Source organism: Nematolebias whitei, chromosome 20 (assembly GCF_014905685.2).
Source record: "Nematolebias whitei isolate Nwh7 chromosome 20, NemWhi1, whole genome shotgun sequence".
In the NCBI taxonomy this organism is placed as follows: domain Eukaryota; kingdom Metazoa; phylum Chordata; class Actinopteri; order Cyprinodontiformes; family Rivulidae; genus Nematolebias; species Nematolebias whitei.
The window spans coordinates 7,390,650-7,411,849 of record NC_056517.1 but is presented as its reverse complement, the minus strand read 5'-3'; the positions used below and the strand labels follow the sequence as shown (position 1 = coordinate 7,411,849).

Here is a 21,200-nt window from a genome sequence, read left to right as displayed (position 1 = left end):
AGCACTTTGGTTGGCCTTGTTGCTGTTTTAAGTGCTTTATAAATAAAGTGGTATGGTATATACATACATATATATATATACACACACACACACACACACACACACACCCACATATACATATATGCACACACACACACATATACATATATACATACACACACACATATATATACACACCATATACACACACACACATATATATACACACACACACATATATATACACACACACATATATACACATATATACATAAGTTAGCACGTTGCTTTTTTCAGGTTTTCCAGCTCAAAACAAATACAAATACATTGGCTGCCATCTTGTATTTTGATGTGGCAACTTAATTTTTGATAAGGAACTTTCTTACACCTTGATGCAGCCACACACCAAAATGTAAGTCGGTGTGTCGCTTACATTTCAAGTCATAATAATCACAACTTGGGACGGGTCGATTGCGGGTGTTTCTATTTCCCCCTCTTTGCTACACAATGGGGGGATAATAAAAATAAAATGGCAAAAATCAACATCAGCTTGTAAAATGACCAATTTAATTATGTAAAGATTTCCATCTACTTTTTAAAATCCCAGTAGGTGTGAAGAAGTGCAGAATGCTTGGAAGTGCCTGAACAGCACTATGCATAAAAACTTAATAATTTCTTTAGTGCAATTCTCTCAACTTATGAAGGTAACAAATATATGAAAATCTTGCATGATATAAACATATTTAGTGGAAGGTAAAACAACATGAATATTCATTCTCATTAAAGAAAATGAGAGTGCTTTTTATGATTAGTGTGAAAAGTGTGGAAAACAACACATTTTTATTATAAAACGTCGTAAACAGTCTTTTTTAAATAAAAATATAAATAATAATAAAACAATTACAACAAATAATAATTATAAATAATGACAAAATTCCAAAATAAAAAAGCAAAAAGAACCTCTGGTGAGTAAAGAAGCCATTAACATGCAGGGATTCATCATTCCTCACTGTTAATAAAACAAGTTTTTAGATTTGAATTCCCTGTTTAACACCACTGCCATGACCTCCCTCGTACCTTGTCATTGAGGTCTAACACGTAGGTGCTGTGCCTCCACTTGGTGAGGAGGATGGAATCGGACTGCTTCCTCTCCAAGCTGCGACTCTTCGGGATTTCGCCAGACTGAGAGGAAATATTATACTGCAAGGAGCAAGAGGAGAAAAACAAATGCTAAAGTTTAGTCCATTTATCCTGATGCATGCTCAATAATCCAGGTAGAAAAATAAAAAAAAAAGTTAAATCTGGTCCTCTGGACATTCAAAAAAACAAAAAACAAAACAAAGCAAAAAAATGTAGAAACGTTTCGTCTCTCATCCGAAAGACTTCCTCAGTCTGAGGTGCTGTATTCAGCTCAGTCTCTTAAATAGCACCTTCTCAGGGTGGATCAACCAGTTTGCTGCTGACAACCAAAACCAGCTGATCACATGCTCAAGAAGGACCATCAGCCTAACAATGGATCATTAGCACACTGATGGCTGTGTACTATTCACAGAGGGCTGAGTGATACCAGCAATCACAGCATTGTAAGAGGGGGACAGTTGAACCCGGAGGCCTCCAACCCTGTTTAACGATGGACGATTTCTTTTCACAAAGATGGCCTCCTTTACTCCTCTCTCAAACCATCGTTCCTCTCTATCCAGGATGTGAACATCTTCATCCCTGAAAGAGTGACCGCTGGCCTGGAGATGAGTGTAGACCGCAGAGTCCTGGCCTGATGATGTTGATCTTCTGTGCTGGGCCAGCACATTGTTAGGCTGATGGTCCTTCTTGACCATGTGAGCAGCTGGTTTTGGTTGTCAGCAGCAAACTGGTTGATCCACTCTGAGAAGGTGCTATTTAAGAGACTGAGCTGAATACAGCACCTCAGACAGAGGAAGTCTTTCGGATGAGAGACGAAACATTTCTACATTTTTTTTGCTTTGTTTTGTTTTTTTGAATGTCCAGAGGACCAGATTGAACTTTTTTGGATTTAGTCCATTTAATTATTATGTCTTTCAATGCCTGCTGCCCCCTAACTTCCTCTCTTCTAACGGTCCACAGCACATTTGACAGAGACCCTGCAAGCATCTCGTAATATACAGTAGTCCCCATGATAGGTGAAAATCCGCCGAGTAGGGGCGTTATATTTATTTTAGTATTTATATATATTTTAAGGCTTTATAAACCCTGCCCACACTCTTGGAATGTTCTTAACAATGTTCTAAACACTCTAAAAGAGCACGGTGTGTCATGAGCTCTCTCTGTCATGCCCACTTCCGCTGCAATCGCATTTATGCTCATCACTTGTGACACTCCCAATCTCCCTCCTGCTGCACCTGTGCACTGCGCTTCTTAAGCGCTCCCTGGTCTCTGCCAGACTGTCTGATCGCCTCGTGCCTGAAGTACGCAGCATTCTTGTTCCCGCTCTTGTTCCTGACCCACTTCACGACCACGGATTCCTCGCCCTTTGCCTTGCCAAAGGCGGATTCTTCTGCCCATTGCATATCTGGACCTCAACTTCTGTTCTGTTTTCTGACACCAATTCCAGCTAAACCCCTCGGATAAGTTTAGCTTTTTCTGCCTCTCTGTGAAGGAGCCGAACTCTGAGAACCAACTTCCACATTCTGAAGAAAGTGTTTGTCGGACCTTCCAGGTTACACTCACATATCTCGTGATTCGGACAAACCTTCTTTCCCTCTGACATCATTGCAACTTTGGCTTCTCCACCTGTGATCGAGTTCTGCAGAATGTCAGCTGACTTTCTCCTCCTGATAAAACTTTAAATAAATATTTTTGTTCACTCCTCAGTTCTGCTTTTGATACAGTTGATCATAATATTCTACTACAGAGATTTGAATACGAAGTTGGAATTACAGGAACGGCTCTAAAATGGTTTAAATCATGTTTATCTGATAGATTCCAGTTTGTAAATGTAAATAATGAATCTTCATCATACACCAAAGTTAGTCATGGAGTTCCTCAAGCTTCAGTGCTTGGACCAGTATTCTTTACCATATATATATGCTTCCATTAGGTAAAATTATTAAACAGCATGGGATACATTTTCATTTTATGCTGATGATACAATTATATTTGTCCATGAAACCCAATGAACCCAATCAGCTACTTAGACTACAAGCATGTCTTAAAGACATAAAAACATGGATGACCCTAAATTTTCTGATTTTGAACACAGACAAAACTGAGGTTTTGGTTTTTGGATCTGAACATCTTAGGAATAATTTTTTCAGTCTTTCTCCCTCCTTAGATGCATTAATCTGTCCTCCAGCTCTAATGTTAAAAATCTTGGTGTTGTTTTTGATCAGAACACGTCTTTTATCCCCCACATTAAAAATGTTACTAGAACCACCTTCTTCCACCTGCGTAATATCACTAAAATTAGAAACATCTGATCTAAAAATGATGCAGAAAAACTGGTCCATGCATTTGTCACGTCTAGACTGGACTATTGCAATGGTTTATCATCTGGGTGTCCAAATACTTCTTTAAAACATCTTCAGTTGATCCAAAATGCTGCTGCCAGAGTCTTAACTGGAGTTACTGGGAGAGCTCATATCTCTCCAGTTTTAACTTCTCTCCATTGGCTCCCTGTCAAATCCAGAATTGAATTCAAAATCTTACTTCTAACCTACAAAGCTCTCAACAACCTAGCTCCATCTTATATTACAGATCTTATTGTTCCATATTTTCCTAACAGAACACTTCACTCTCAGACTGCAGGCTTACTCGTGGTTCCTAGAGTTTCCAAAAGCAGAATGGGAGGAAGATCTTTCAGTTCTCAGGCTCCTCTCTTGTGGAACCAACTTCCAGTTTCTGTCCATGAGGCTGACACATTGTCCAGTTTTAAGACTGGGCTTAAGACTTTCCTTTAAAAAAATACTATAAATAGGGTTGGCTTGTCATGCTGTTATAGGCTTAAACTACTAGACAAATTGACCTCATTTCCTTAAATGAATTGTTAAAATTAAATAGTTTTCATTTGATACTATTTCAGAGTCAGAGTCAGAGATTCTTTATTGTCATTCGCACCTCATGTGGTACATGTGGTGGAGCGAAATTATGTACACAGGGTCCCAGTTACATCCAACAATAAATATATAAGAAAAACAGTAATAACATCTAAGATATGAACTAAGAAAAACATCAACATCAAATAACATCATTTCTATCTTAACATGTGATTCTTGACCTGCCATTGTGTATCTGTTCCTCTCAAACCCAGCCGGTCGAAGCAGATGGCCTCTTGTCCTGAACCTGGTTCTGCTAAAGGTTTCTTCCTCATGAGGGAGTTTTTTCTTTCCACAGTCGCCTTCATGTTTGCTCAAGATGAGAGTTCTGTGATGGAGTTCAACTCAAAGCTCCTCAGATAAATAATGTTAAATTATTATTTTATATATGAATGTTTCTGTTCAGTGCCCTGAGACAACTTCTGCTGTGACTTGATGCTATAGAAATAAATTGAATTGAATTGAACTGTGTGTGGTTGAATTTCCGGGTCCCCCTTGTAATTCATTACAAAGTGAAAGAGAGCAGGCAGACTGACGCGTGGGGGGTGGACTGGCCATCGGGAGCACCGGGACATTTCCCAGTGGCCTGGTCCACCCATTGATCGCTGACAGGGACTAAAGCAGGGGTGGGAAATTATTGTTTCCATGGGGCCACATGAGAAACAACAAATATTGTGGAGGGCTGGCACAAATGACTTTTTCATTCAACCTTTATTTCTACAGGTAAATCCCATTGAGCCTCGAGGACTCATTTACAAGAGAGACCTGATTTCAACTTAACTCAATACTGCATAATATTAATAGTATTTCATTATTAAAAGCAGTACATAGCACTGTTTTAACAAGCTGGTAAGAGTATTTGTTATGATTAAGCAACGAAAAAGCGAGGTTTCCTTACAAAAAATGTCATTTATTCAATTAAATTTCCCAATACAGTGGTAAACTGTTAACATTTTTACCATTTGTGACATTATATTAATGATCATTTTCAGTCACATTCACCCCAAAACTCATTTTGAGTTTTATATACTGCTGGAAAAAGTTCTTAGCTTTGTAAATATATCACAATATTGTCTTTGTACTCCAAATATTATGAAACATCATATAATAGTGATCGTCACTGAACTGTGATTTCGAGTCCCGGTTCTTTACGTGCCTACATTTGTAGTCTAAACATCTTATTTGGTGTTTTTCAGTTCTTTTTTCTTGTTTAGTGAGAGAAGTTTAGTCTCTGTTGGGCTTTAACGGAAATGTTAAAGTCAGGTTCAAGGTCTGAGGTGGAGATGTGAAGCAAAGCTGACATCATTATTGAGAGAGGATCTATATCTGGAATTGGTCAACTTCATTTGTTTACATATGTATTTTGTAATTCCCCTTACGGGGGCCGGTCACAGTCAACCAAAGGGCCGCATGTGGCCCTGGGGCCATACAACGCCCAGGTCTAGACTAAAGGCTTGGTTCAGGTCGCGCTTTATTATTTCAAATAAACAATCCATGCCGCTCGTGCGGCTCACTCCATCTATCAGCCAATCGTGTGTCATTTACAATCGCATGTTAAAAACACGTGAAAGAGCGAGTCCACAAAAGTTGAATCTCGAAGTATCGATGGACTACTGTAATCAGTAACGCAGACTGTGTCCGTTTGTGTTGATGTTTAATCATTCTGAGAATAGATCTACTCTGATCTGTTCTTAAACCTCCAGATGAGGAGTAGAGCCACTTATTAGTGTCTAAAGTTTTAGCCGCCATCTCATCCTCTTACAAGACTCTTAGGACACCTTAGGACATCTTAGGACACCTTAGGACATCGACAGCACAAAGCAAATCAAAGTCAGAATATAGACAGTTCTTTTATTTTGAAACTACAAACTTTTCAAGACTCGATTTTTTAGACTTTGTAAGATCTTTGAATCATTTTCGACACCAAAACATCATTAAATTTACTGTAATTTTAAATCATTGTAAAAACATGCTGGTGGATTCTCAGTCATCCAAATCATGGTCAATTAAAAAACCAAGGTTAAAAAACAAAAACAGCTGAACTTTTAATCTGAAGCTGACGACATTTCATTGATAAAGACTCGTGGATGGGAAGCAGAACCTTTTCAGCTTCAGAATAGATGTCCAGTTGGTTTTGCTTTTTAACCTGTTTTGGATTAACCTTTGTAAATCAGTGCTGTTTTTATTCTGTTTTTGTCCAATTAATGGGCGTGGGAAGAACTTACACCTCAACTTTTCCCCCAATTTTTGTTTGGATTTTCAGTGCATTTTGTGAAGATAAACAACTACCAAGCAGAGATCTTTGTACACCTAAATACAGTTTTATTTATATGTAAAGTTACTGATAAGTAATATGCAGATTTTTATCCCCCCATAAAACAAGACAGACTTTTTTCATTTTCTTCTTAATTACCAGTTGACAAGGGAGAAGCAGCATCAATGTTTTAGTCCGAATGTGTGTTTTTGACTGTACCTAGGCCTGTCACGATAACAAATTTTGCTGGGCGATTAATTGTCTCAGAAATTATTGCGATAAACGATAATATTGTTTGAAATTTGACAATAATTAGTAATTATTGTCAAGAATGTTTGTTAATTTGTTTTGCATGTAATAACTTTTTTGACCACTGGTTGGCAGTATAAGACTGTATGTATAGAAGGATGGATAGTGAGGGAGCGAGCAGTGTTTCTACTTAAGAAAAATGAGATGGAGGTCCCTTGACGTGACATGGGCTGTCTCTCATTCCTGTTTTTCAGTTCTGAAAATAGTGGACACTCGGTGTGGTTTGAGCTCTTTAACATAGCATTTGCTTTTTAATAAAAAAAAAAACAAAAACAAGTAAACAAGTTCTCAGCTTCTTGTTGCAGAGAAAAACAACTTTTTAGATGAAGGCACGGGATTCAACCGTGAATTTTGGAGCTTTGACAAGTCAGAGGTACCCCCCGACGTTGACCTGTTAGCTTAGCTCGTAGCTTAGCTTCTCAATTTAGCTGCTTTTAACAACTCAAAAATGTAATTTAGGACGGTTAAAACGGATTTAAAGAGAAAAGAGAAAGGGAGGGGTCAGTGAAGAGCACTGGAGTTGAGCTTTTTGTCATCCAGTGTCTTCAGTAGAAAGAGAGACACGAAGAAATGACAGAGCCGATAAATGAAAATGAGGTCGATAATTTTCATTTATCATGTGATTAACTGATTCAGTGTTTACTGTGACGGGCCTAACTGTACCAATAAGAAATTATCCCATAAATCACTCATCAGATTTTTATGAAACTCCCATAAAATAATCAGATAAAATTCTACAATAAATAACATTTGGAATAATTCCAGAATGGCCACCACCATTTCTTTAAACACTAGCATGGCTGTAACTCAGCCAAATATAAGGATATCACAATGACAGACAGTGTAGCATCATTAGGTAATGAAAGACTTTGTTTCACAGGAAGGACTCAGCAAAGTAAACAGATTACAGGCAGCTGACGTTAACAAGGTAATCTCACATTTGGCAGCTCCCATTTGGATTTGGATCCATCAACACTGTAGTAATAAGGTCGGCCTTGTTCATCAATATGTTTGATCCACTGTAAACACAAACACTGATTAGGATCCAAGAAAAACTAAAGAGAGAAACATTAATCATCACAACTGCATGTTAAAGTACCTTCTCCTGTGTGAGTTCAGACACGTAGAACGTGTGTCCATGTTCATCCAGCTCCTCAGACCAGCCTCTGGGGGGCGATCCGTACTGGCTATCTGACTGGCTGGAGTGGGTGCTGTGGCAGTTTTCCTCTGAGGACGGTGGCTGTGAACGAGAAAAGCGAGGAGACAGATAAAGAAACACAAAAAAATACAAAATAACAACAAGAGCGCATCAAACCTCCCACAGCATTTCCAACTGGAAATCTGCAGAAACAAAGAATACGTTCTAACAAAGTTAGAAACACTTCACACATTTTGGTTGTGAAATTGTTCATCTAAATTTAAAATGCCCAAAATTCTCAGTTGATTTTTCTGGGCCATTTTGAAATACAAGTATAATCAAAATTTAGCAATATTAACCATGACCATTTGTTTTTTATACTGTAACGTTTCATCAGTTCATCTCTGTAAATTTCTATTGTTATTTGCAGAAAAAAAAAGTGTAAAGAAAAGATTTTTTTCAAATAATTCTTTATCCAACTATATTCAAATCAGAAAATAAAAACAGTTTCCATGCTTTCCTTACTTTTCAAGATAATGTTGAACATTTCTTCACATATAATAAAAAGAATGTTCGGAACTGATAGAAAATACTGTTGCAATTATTTCTGCTTCCAATACACCAACTTCAACAACAAATTGTTCACACACTCCAACCTGTATAATAATCATTTTCAGCTGCCGCTGCAGAAAGATAATATGAATATTTAACTTCACTTGTCAGTGTTTATCTTTTTATGGATGATTTGTGAACCAGGGACTCCTAAAGTTTATCTCTGTGGGTCATGAAACCCCAAGTGAGATTTGTCCAATATTTTGTAGAATTTAAAAGTAAGAATGATGTCTATAGAGAGTTAATACTTCATATGTTGCAACAACTAAACAATAATTCCTCAAAAAATAGTTTAATTGTTTGTGTTGACTGTGTATTTGGTCATTATACCCTTGTTCACTAGGGTACCACCGTTTGCACACTTAAGCCAACAATGAGTGGAGTCACAAGTCAAGTCTCTGCCGTTCTTGTTCTGTGGGTTAGACGTTACAAAGTCTGGAAGTTCTGATCCAGTTATGGAGCAAACACAACTGCATTACAGGAGAACACCACCGTGGTGCAGTGTTGGATAATAAAACACGAAAAGACAACCCGACAGGAAGCCAAAGACTTCCCCACATCAAAAGCTGCCTCTTTCCTTTCAGTAACCACAACTGTAAAGATCTTGGAGGTGAATTGAACCTTCACTACAGTCAATAAACTAATGGAGTCCATTTCCAGGTTAAAGTTAAACATTTTCCAAACAAAGAAACTGATTCTTGTGAGTCTTATATCTATAGTCTATAAAAACAGGTTTTGACACAGCTTCCATTACCTCACTGTCTGCTGTGCCTAGGCTGTCTCCTCGGACACTAATGGTGCTGGTGTCTCTGGTGCGCGGTGGCTTCCAGGTCCGCTCCCCCGTACCTCGGTTGTAGTAGAAATATCTACCACTCAGGTCTTTATGGGTCTCCCAGTCACCCAAGATATGGAGTGGGGAGGCAGAGGGGATGGGGGGCAGGCTTGACTGAGAGATCTTCAACTCCTGGAGGTTGGTGTATACTGGGGAGTTTGACCGACCAGGACCTGTAGGGGATGTTGGCTAGAGAAAGAAAACAAAAGCATATTAGAAACTATATTCATTTGAACCACTTGGTACCTAAAGTATCTTCAGTGGTCAACAGGTAAGAGGCAGGGTACGCCCCGGACATGTCGTCAGTCCACACAGAGAGTGTACTCATGCCTAGCGCTAGTTAAGAATAACCAATTAACATAGCATGCATGATTTAGGATTGTGCAAAGAAACCGGAGTACCCGGAGAAACAGGGAAACCTTCACAGAATGATCCTGGCTGAATTTTAAACCCAGGATTTTATTGCTGTGAAGAACCAGCATGAAGCTGCACCATAGTGTAGTCTCTCTGTTTCTATAAGCTGATCTGTGCATTCACTTTTAAATATTTCCACTCATATTTTTAAGGCTGTTTTCACAGGCTGTGGATATTCTGATACACCAGAAATATGACAAACAGAGAAAGCCACAAAAACATTCCAGGGTCCATTCAGATTCTGATTCAGACAACTTTATTTATTCCCAAAAGGCAATTCAGTTTGGCAATTTCCAGATTTACACCCATGCACACATGCATATGCTCATATGTCTAAAAGCAACAGTAACCAACAAAATAAAACAAAACAAAACAAAAAAACATTAAAAGTATTAAAAAATATATATTGTACAATAACAAACCAACTGAGATCAGCGTCACAATTCAACCACTTTGTGGTAAAGCTGCAAGAGTAACTCAGAGTTGCCATCAAGGTTCAGGAATAAAGGAATGAAACAGTCTGTCTTCCTCCATGATGCTATAAAGCAAAATCCTGAAAGCATCCGTGTAAATTCAGAAGATAGGATGGGGTTCAGTCAGAATACTATTTTTCTAGTTTTGCGAAGCACACGTTTCTCCCACAAGGACTGCAAGTCCCTCTGCTAGACCACAATTATTTTGGATCAGACCTTAACAGTGCTTTAAGGCTGTTCTTATTCTTTGCCAATGAATCACTGAACCATCAAATAAAGGAAAAGTTCAAACACTTTTGATAAACAAAGTTACAAAGATACAAAGTTCGTTATTTGTCATTTGTGGGCAGACCAACAATCCAGGCACACTGGAATTCTTGTACAGAGCTCTCTCTGTCATAGTCAAAACACTGAAACAACACTAAATAAATCAAATAAAAATAAGAACAAAGTGTCTTATATCTACACTGTGCAGAAAGCAGGTAATATCTGCACCTTCCCATGTCACATGTAGTTTGGGGTTATTAATGCACCTGATTCAGTAGCTTTGTTATGCCATCATTCTGACTGTGACGGGGAAAAACTATTAAAAACCTTGTACTGTGGGTGATGATGCTGTCCACTCTACTGTGTCTCCTGTTATATGAACATTTTTTGTATCTGATAAGAGAATGAGCTGGATGGAGTAAGTCCTTGATGATTCCATCTGCTCTTCTTCGACAGTGCTGTACCCCAGAGCCCAGTGAAGGAAGTTTTGTCCCTGTGATCCTCTCCATAGTACATATGACTTTTTGCAGTGCCTTCCTTTCTGCTTGTGTGGTGTTCCCTTACGAGACGGTGATGCCTGCAGTTAGGATACTCTCCATCAGTCCTCTATAGGGTTGGGTGAGAGGGCGCTGGTTGAACCCCCTTTTCCTGAGCAGCCTAATGAAGTAAAGCCTTTCCATGTGGCTGTGGTGTTGAGAGACCAGCTCAGGTCTGATGTAACCTGCAGTCCCAAGAATCTATGGTTATCAGCCCTCCTTACCTCAGTTCCTTTAATTATGAGGGGCTGTAATGGGGGAGGGTTCTTCCTCAAGTCCAATATGATTTATTTGGTCTTGTCTGTATTGAGGATGAGGTCATTCTTCTCTCCATAGGTTATATAATGTTGTCTACCAGAGTCAATTCAAGTCAATTCAGTTTATTTAGACTGAATATTCACTTAGATTGGCATATAGATAGGTTGGCTAAAAATATCTGAAATGACTGTGCTCTCAGTTGTAATAAGGTCGTTCGATCATAGAAGATGTTTGCAAGATCTGTCTGAACTCGACAACAATAACAAAATAGTAAGAAGTAAAAAAGAAAAATAACTTGACTCAAACAGCTCCACAACATCCTCTCTGAGGATCGACATCTTGGTATTTGATTTAACTAGTAATAAAACTTTACTAATAAAAATTACATAAAAACTCCTTACGGATATTAAATTAATATAATTTTGACATTAAATGGATTCTCTGCTGACGTCGCTTGATGTCAGTGTTCATGTCAAATTTTAGTTTGGAATCAAACAGTTTAAAAAAAAAAAATGTACGGGTTTTTAATTTCCACATTTTTTTTCCATGAATTGAGCTGAGTTTAGATAAAATCCACCACAAGCTCCTTTGTCTTAGAGACGTTAAGATCGAGATAACTGTCATCGCATCAGTCCATAGAAGCAGGTAGGGCACCACCATGGTCTGACTGAACATCGAAGAAGGGTCCGTTAAGGTCAATTTGAAATGGTTAATAGTTTTCACAATTTAAATGATATAATTTACCTAGCATTCCTTGAAGGAATACATATTGCCCCACACCTTCTTATGACATTGATTTTGTCTAAGATCATCTTATGATAAGGGACAAAGTTATAGTAGTTTTGGTCAAACTTTAAAAAGTGAAATCGTGAAATCACAAGAAATCTGTCAGTCACCAAACTTTAGTTCAATTTCTGTAACATTAACTGAATTGTAACCATTTTTGTGTGTGCGCGTTATTTTAGGTCAGAAAGCTGTAGCAGCCATTTTGAATTGGGTTGACTCAAAAAGTTTAGATGTAGAGAAAAAAAATCAGAGATTAAATTCTGCAAGATTCATAAAATTTGCCCAGTAGTTTAGGAGCTACTTTGATTATGCACAGACGCATGCACATGCAGACACATGCACACAGGCATGAGCAAAAGAATAATTCTCTGCCTTTGCCTTATGCAGGCGGGTGATAAATACAGAATGTGATCAAATGAGCGATCTGTTGTGCAAAGCACATCAAAGTAACTAAACTATTCCATCTCTTGGGATAATAAAAGGAAGCAGTGAGTGTTTTTGAGGTTTGCATAGCAGCCACTGGAAATGCCACATGTGGCCTGCAGACATGAAAATATTATCAATCCTTATCCGAGTCTTCACACCAGATGGACGCAGTTAACTTATTGTTATATATCTATCAACACAGAGAGCAAAAAATAAAAGGGCTACTGCTTTTTAATGTGAGCTTTTGTAAACAACAGGACATAAGGTCTCAAACAGTTTAAGTGTCTAAGTTTCAACCATGTAATGAAACAAACATGAGGAAAATTATTCAAATCAAACCAATTAATAAGTGCAGAAGCTTAATCTAGAGCCGGGCATTACACATTTATAATTTGCTTATAAAGTAAGAGGGTTATGTACGAGAGGGTTGTGGATCTGTTGCTAAAACGGGTTAAAGATTCAGTTATTTGCATGCAGTATATTTTTCTTCATACAACGCGTGTGTTCTTGGCAACCATTGTGCTGTTAACGTTGCTTAAAGCCACATTGCAAAATATTGGTTAGTAGATGAGGAAAGCACGCCAGCAGTAGCATGTTGCAGGAGGAAGTAGAAGAAAATGGAACCTACGAACTTCACTTTTGTATGAATGAAAACGTTTCCTGCTATACAACAGAAATGTACTGGACCTCTGCAGCACATGATCATTCTGAGCGCAAACCTAAATCCAACACAAGTGTACTATGCCAGTGCTGCTGCATTTCTGAGGTGGTCTTTTAAAACTTGGCAGCAGCAGAAGGTCACACCAAAAAGGAAAACAAGCTACGTTTCCATGGCTACAGTTCAGAGCTTTTAACTTTCTGTGTGCTCTAAAATAATAGGTTTTGGAGTAAATATGAGACTCTTAAGACCAATACCAGGTTTGTATCTAAAGAAAATTTAGTGACACACACACACATTTCCTCCATCTGTTGCAGGCGAGGAAGGAAAAAGGTTCTGGCTCAAAAAAGGTCCAGACTCATCCATCATCACCAAAGTGGAGACGAGTTTAGAAACATTTGTGTAAATGCAGATGACTGAATTTGGGTCCAAGTCCGTTCAGGGTCTTTTCAGTCACGATACACCCGGGTCTTTTAAGAAAAAGTTAAACCAAAACATTTTTCTGAGCAGTTTAAAACATATTTTGGGAACGGTGGAGTGTGCACTGCCTGTATGCAGGAACATACCACACACGCCACTTTCTATCAGTATGTGTTTTCCATTTAGTAAAACTACAACAAACACTTAATAAATTAAAATGTATTTAAATGGATTTGGAAGTATTTGGGAAACTTAAAAACTAAATATTAAGAAGAGCAGTCTAAACAAAATAAACAGTGGGATACAATTTTCCTATTTGGGGACTTCTAATTAACATGGGCACATTCAATCAATTTAATTAATCGCAGGTTAATTTGAAAGGATTTAAAAGTGTAAACTACTGACAAGTTCAAAGTTTTGAATACGGTACTGACTTGGTAATCAGTTCCGTATGCACAGACATGGCTGGTGATAGAAAAACATGGCAACTAAAAACAGTCAGACAGTATTAACATTTAAAGAGAAGCACTAGCCACCTGCATCATGAAGGACCCCACTCACCCAGCACACACACTTTTTGCCCCACTCTCCTCAGGAAGTAGGTTAAGGAGAATTAAGTGTAGAACAACTAGACTGAGGAACAGCTTCTACCCTGAAGCAGTTAACCAGAAGCTTGTGGTTTTATTCTATCAGGCCGTATTGGAAAGTATCATCAGGTTTGTAATGTCAGCGTGGTTTGGTAATCTCTCTGTGCAACTTAAATGTAAACTTGGTCGAAAGGTACAAACTAATGAAGGTGATAGGAAGAACTGATCACCCCTCCCTGCAGTCTGTCTATGAAGAATCTGTCCTCAGACTTGCTCGGAGGGTGCTGTCTGACCCCGCTCACATCCTCTACTCAATACGAACTGTTACCATCTGGAAAACTGTTTAGAGTCCCAGCGTGCAGACTTAACACATTTAAAAATTAATTTGTCCCTACTTCTGTTAAACAAAGTCCGCATATAGTTTTTTGTTATGCACTGATGCTCTGGTCTCATTGTGTCGTTTACTTGCTGGAATGTGCAATGTGTTTTTATTGAATTATGTGTTTTTATTAAGTAATAGGTGTTTTATATTTTTGTGTTATGGGGTTCACGTGATTTTATTTGTTGTAGTGTATTTAATTGTGGAAGAAGCTTTGTTAGCGCACGATGTCCAAGACAAATTTTCCCTCGGGGACAATAAAGTATCCATCTCATTTCGCTTTCTGAAATAATTGATAAAAAATACTGAACTTTTTTTAGATGCACCTGTAGATAGAATGGGCTCTGTTACCGCCTCACTTTGCAGCACACAGGTGCATCAGGGTTAGGTCGACTTCAACCTCTCGTTGCCCTCTCAGTCTGGTCAGAAATCACACTGAGGCAGACAGAAGGTGTTTTACACAAGAGCCACTAGTAAACTGCTATGGTTAGCTAACAGACCTGGTTTCACCTGTGTTTGTAGATAACTGTAGTTCTAGACTCAACCAAAAGCACCGACTCTGGATTGTAAATGGAATGTGCTTATAAAGCACTTTTCTATCTAATCAATATACTCAAAGTGCTTCACAAAATAATTCTGTGTTCATTTACCTCCAACACACATTCATACAGCACTCTACTAGAGCTTGACAAAGTTAATTGAACAAATCATTCTAAAGAGACTAATCAGAGCTCTATCACATTCAAACACCGATGGGACACACATCAGAGGCGATGAGGGGTTCAGTGTCTTGCCCAGGGACACTTCAGCATGTGACTGCTGGTGGAATCAAACCACCAACTCTCCCATTGGAGGACAACTGCTCTAACCACTCAGCCACAGCCGCCCAAATATATAATAAACCAATTTGAACATATGTAACATAAATCTGGGTCACTATTATCTGCCATTAAAAACAATGATGAAAAATAACGAAACAAATTTAAAGCACATAAATTAATGGCATAAGCTGCAACAGTTCTATAAATGTAAAAAATAAATACAATTATTCAGGCCAGAGTTTGCTCTTCTGCATATTAATGGACTTTTGGGTACAAGAAGAAAAAAAACTTGTATAGTCAGCACCATATGCTAAGACATACTGGTACTCTGCAGGGAAACTTTTCTAAATGATTGATGTCAACGTGAAAGAGTTCACTGTCGGACCATAGTCACCTTCATCTCAGGCTGCACATTTTTAGTTAAGAAACAATACTACCAGGAATCTAATTTAACAATTAGGAGAGATTAAACAACAGTGCCATCTGCCAAAGTACTGGTAAAAAAAAAAGTGCACCTATTAGAACCAAGCACTCTGAGGAAAATAAGTTTTTATGAGACATAAAATACATCGATCTGCGCTGCTGGCAAAAAAACCTCGAGGTGAAGACAACAGCAGATCCTTTACATCAAACGAACATAACACAAATGTTCAAGTTTCATTTTAGTAACCTTGTATCCCGCGCTGCACACAAACACCTCATCATCATCCTCTCCAGCTTTCCTGTATCCCCTGAACACACTGAGCGCACGACGCATGGTGACAGTCGACAGCCATCAAATGAGAAGAGACGCGAGCGAACGTTTTGTCTGTGGCTCTGTGAAGTTCAGGCAAAAGACGGGAGGAAACGCAGAATCTGATTGTGACAGACGCAAAAGGGAAGAACATCTCATCATCACGCACACATACACACACACACACCAAAACCCTTCTCAGGCACAACAGGAAGTGACACCACAAGGTCTGCAAAAAGCCTCTATCAGAATATTTCTGCATGTCAGTTGTTGCAGGCACTAAAAGACAAAACCAACAAGATAGTTTCACCAGAAATCAGGCTCTTCTATATTTAGCAAACACACCTACACCCCCCACCCACCCACCCCCCCCCCCCCACCCATAGGAGGATCTGTGGTGGTGGAAGTGGTTTCCAGCTACAAGTAGTTGAGTGAGCACCTGAATGACAACCTCAGCTGGAGCAACAACACCACCAGCCTGATCAAGAAAGCTCATCAGAGACTCTACTTCCTCAGACGGCTGAGACGAGCTGGTCTGGGAAGCTCAGTCCTCACCTCCTTCTCCAGGTGTGCAGTGGAGAGCATCCTGTGCTCCAGCATCAACGTGTGGCATGGAGGCTGCACAGCTGCAGAAATAAAAGCTTAGCAGAGAGTGGTGAAGGCTGCACAGAATATGTTGGAGTCAGCCTCCCCACCATCACAGACATCTACACCCCCAGATGCAGGGAGAGGGCCACCTGCATCATGAAGGACCCCACTCACCCAGCACACACACTTTTTGCCCCGCTCCCCTCAGGAAGGAAGTTAAGGAGCATTAAGGTCGTTTTCACACCAGATAGTCCAGTAGACTCGGTTCGGGACCAATACTCATGAGCTTTTGTTTACATTTGAGCTGGTGAGTTTGCATTCACACTGCACTGTGCAGTCTAGTCAACCTGTTGAACCAACCTGTTCCCCCGCTCGCCTGTGGGGGCACTGCACCAAGAACTACTGAAAGAAACGGCACAAAAACCTCTGAAGACACGTCTTCTTCTTCTTCTTCTGTAAATAAAAATAAAAACGAAGTGGCATCAAGTTTTAGCAGTTTTAGCAGTTATATTTTGTCATTTTTCAAAAATGGACTTAGCATGAGCAGAAGATGAGACAGAAGACCCTGGAGAATATTGTTTTTCCACACAAGGCAGCTGACGGCTCCATATAAGGTCAGAGAAATGTGCGTTTGCTTGTCCTGCGGAGCGGGGCCTGGTCTGTTTATATTCACACTGTACTTGAACCGCGTTGGAGTTCGCTTCTACCAGACCAAGACCTAGGTTTTAGCCCGGGCCAGAGTTCGCCTTTGTGTTCCGTGACAGAGTTCGTTGGCGTGTTCACACCTCCCCAAACGAACCGGACTTTCTAGGAAAACGAGCTAGAGTCCGATTAAAGCGGACTAAACAGGGCTAGTGTGAATGCACCCTTAGTGTAGAACCACAAGACTGAGGAACAGCTTCTACCCTGAGGCTGTTCGACTCAAGAATCTCTAACCAGAATAATCAATGTAATGCCACTTTAAATGTTGACATGTGCTGCTGATTATCCATGCTGCTGTGTTCATTCATATTCATCTGCTCACACAGACTCATGTTCGTGCTGCTGTTGTTTGGCGTATTGTTTTTGTACTACTAGTACTTAGTGTGTTCTTAGTGTGTATCTTAGATCCTTATTTACGGTTTCTTTTTATACTTTATATTTTTTATATTATTGGGTGTAACTGGGACTTTGTGTACACAATTTTGTTCCACCTCATGTACCACATGTGATGAAAAACCTACTTGAACTTGATTTGCACTAACCACAGCTAAAAACCAGTCTTCAGAAAAATAAAACTATTGTTAACATCAGTAATATTGTTCTTTTTTTTAATTATTTTTAAAATCTATTTATTTTTTGCCTGAACTAGCAAGGGACAAGTGATTGTATATGGACAAAGTTCTAGAAAAATATAATGAGGTTAGAAGTAAAAGCCAAAAACAGAAATCAATAAGACAAGACACAATAAGAAAGACAATTTAAAATCTCTAACTTGCTGTAAAGAGTTTGGATTAGAGACGCTCCGATCAGGTGTTTTGCTGCCGATCACCGATACCAATCACATGAATTGGCTGTAAATGTTTGATTTAGTTAAGATGAGTGCTACTTACTTACTATGTGATCTGGAAAATAGGAACTATAAAATCACCTTTGATTCTACACTTAGGGTGCATTCACACCAGCCCTGTTTAGTCCGCTTTAATCGAACTCTAGCTCGTTAACCTAGAAAGTCCGGTTCGTTTAGGGAGCCGTTTACATATATTTGTAATTTATCATTTTCAAAAGGAATATTTCCAGATAATATGAAAGTAGCAAAGGTAGTTCCTCTCTTTAAAAATGGTGATAAATGTGTGTTCAATAATTATAGAACAATATCTTTATTACCACAGTTCTCAAAAATTCTAGAAAAACTATTTGTGACCAGATTAGATAAATTTATTACTAAACAAAACATTCTAAGTAGCAGTTACTCCAATTAGTAATCATACCTTCATAATTGTGGGAAAATTATTCAACATTTACCCACAATTTCCAAAAAATAGTTTCTATGATTGCTTGACTATAAATCTCTCCTTATTCCTTCAAGAGTTTTCTCGCAGACTCCAGATCTGAAGAGACTGAGATACTGTACATGTTGTAGAAAATTAGGATGCAGGAATCAAGACCTGGGATCCCCGATGGAATTAAAAATAGAGTACACCTGAGGGGGTGAGTGAAGATCTAGTACAGCTGCAGGGATGGATGGACACACATGGAGAGATGTGCTTCTGAAAACAGTAGTCTTTTTCTTCACAGCAGCAGTAACTCCATTATCTGTACAGCCATGATAAATGAGCATCAGACTTCAAGCAGATGCAGAACAAGATTTCTACAAACTGCACTAGAGCAATTTATGCGAGCGGAGGAAAGCGTGGGCGCACCCAAAATAAAGTGTCAGCTCAGAGGGGAAATGGAGAATGTAAAGGCAAATCACAATCTGTGCAGCCAGAAACACAAAGACACCAAGGGCAACGTGCATGCCTAATGGGGCTATACAATTCTACTGTTGAGTTTGTGTAACCTACACTTACTACAGCCCCCCTTCTAACCATCCCTTCAGTCTGTTCAGTCTTATTACCCACTGCGCCTGTACATTCACCTGAAAATCACTGTTCTTGGCAGTGCTGTGTAAGTGGAACCATAAACAATTCAATGTGAAAAGATGTGCAGGTCAGTCTGAGGGCAGCATGGGAGGAGGGCTGCAGCTCAGCATAATCTCCTCAAGAAGGTTCCTATGCATTGACAGGGAGGAGAGGAGGCTACTACTGAGTAGGTGGGAGTCTTCATCTAATGCAGGTGTGTCCGAAGTCCGGCCCGGGGGCCAACTGTGGCCCGTTCTCCAATTTCCACTTGTCCACACCCTCTTTCATGAAACCAGTAATATGCAGCCCGCCAGTCCCGTTGACTACAGTTTAAAATACACGCATCCAAAAAAGTTTTTTTATATTTCACCAGAAGATGGAAGTGTGATCCTTTCCAGCCCCTTTCTAAAATGGTGACTGTAACTAAAAAAGGAAAAGTTGACGGCGAGAGCTTCCGCTTCGAGGGAAGTGATAATGGGAGTGGTTTTTCATTGAAATACAAAACAACTGTGTCGGCTTAATTTGCCAAGAGACTGTGGCTGTTTTCAAGAATTCAGTATCAAGAGACACAACCACACGAAACATGCTAACTACGATAAGCTAACTGGGAATAAACACTGTGAAAAAGTGAAGCAACTAGTATTAGTAATATAACAGTATTCTACATCGCTTCATAATGTAGCTGTTTTTGTTTATTTTTTATTTCATTTCTTCTGCTGCCAGAGTCTTAACTGGAGTTCTCCAGTTTTAGTTTCTCTCCACTGGCTCCCTGTTAAATCCAGAATTAATTAAAAATCTTACTTCTAACCTACAAAACTCTCAACAACCTAGCTCCATCTTATATTACAGATCTTATTGTTCCAGATTTTCCTAACAGAGTGCTTCGCTCTGAGGCTGCAGGCTTACTCGCGGTTCCTAGAGTTTCCACAACCAGAATGGGAGGCAAATCCTACAGTTATCAGGCTCCTCTCTTGTGGAACCAACTTCCAGTTTTAAAACTAGGCTTAAGACTTAAGAATCAGTTTTGTGTTGTGTGTTTCCTTGACTGATGAAGCCTTCTGGATCGAAGGCAAAATGTTTCAGCACAAAAAAAGAAACTGTCCAGATGACCTGACTGAAAAATGTTGGATTGTATACCTGGATTGAGCATGGACGTTGTTGCTTAAGACTTTCCTTTTTGATAAATCCTATAGTTAGGGTTGGCTTTGGTTTCCTGAGCTGTCCCTTAGTTATGCTGCTATAGGCTTAGACGGTTGGAGGACAAACTGACCACACTTTCCACTCTGCTACTATCTTTACTTACTCTGCTCAACTTGTGTTGTATTTGTAATTTTTTTCTTTCTATCCTTAACATGTGTGTTTTGTCTTTCAGATAAACCTGGACCTACCATTCTGTGTTCGTCTGTCTCTCCTTCCTGTCCTCTCAACCAGCCGGTCAAAGCAGATGGCTGCTTGTCCTGAGCCTGGTTCTGCTGGAGGTTTCTTCCTGTTAAAAGGGAGTTTTTCCTTTACACTTATGTCACTGTGCTTGCTCAGGTTTGGAGACTGCAATGAAGCCAAGATTCATCTTGTCTGCTGGATTCCTTAGATAGAGAACTTTACTAATGGGCTTCTATGTGAATGTTCCTGTAAAGTGCCCTGAGACAACTTTGTTGTGATTTGGCGCTATATAAATAAACTGAATTGAATTGAATTAACCCAATTTTAGTAGTTTCTGCAATCTCCTTAGATGTTTTCTCTGCATGATGCATGCCAATGATTTGACCTTTCTCAAACAGACTGAAATCTTTTCCACGACCACACAATGTGTCTTTCGACATGGTTGTTCGACATGTTGCACCAGTTGGGGTTACATAAATAACTTGTTGCAGCTGAAAGATAATTGCCCATGCCGTAATTATCCAATAGGAGGCTCGTACCTATTTGCTTAGATAAATCCATCCTTAACATGTGTTTTTTTTGTCTTTCAGGTGCACCTGGACCTACCATTCTGTGTTCTCCTAAAGAGGAGACTTTTTTTGGCCAGGCAGAGTGTGTGTGTGTGTATATATATATATATA

General features: G+C 39.2%; 1 protein-coding gene across 1 annotated transcript in view; it reads right to left on the bottom strand.

The window, feature by feature from the left end:
* Positions 1-21,200, bottom strand: part of arhgap12b (Rho GTPase activating protein 12b) — a gene marked incomplete in the record, with an annotated part of 98,908 nt that overhangs the window by 38,123 nt on the left and 39,585 nt on the right. Inside the window, 4 exon segments of the mRNA XM_037693835.1 lie at positions 1,057-1,179; positions 7,548-7,628; positions 7,709-7,849; positions 9,114-9,380. Of these exon segments, the coding sequence (XP_037549763.1) occupies positions 1,057-1,179; positions 7,548-7,628; positions 7,709-7,849; positions 9,114-9,380 (612 nt within the window).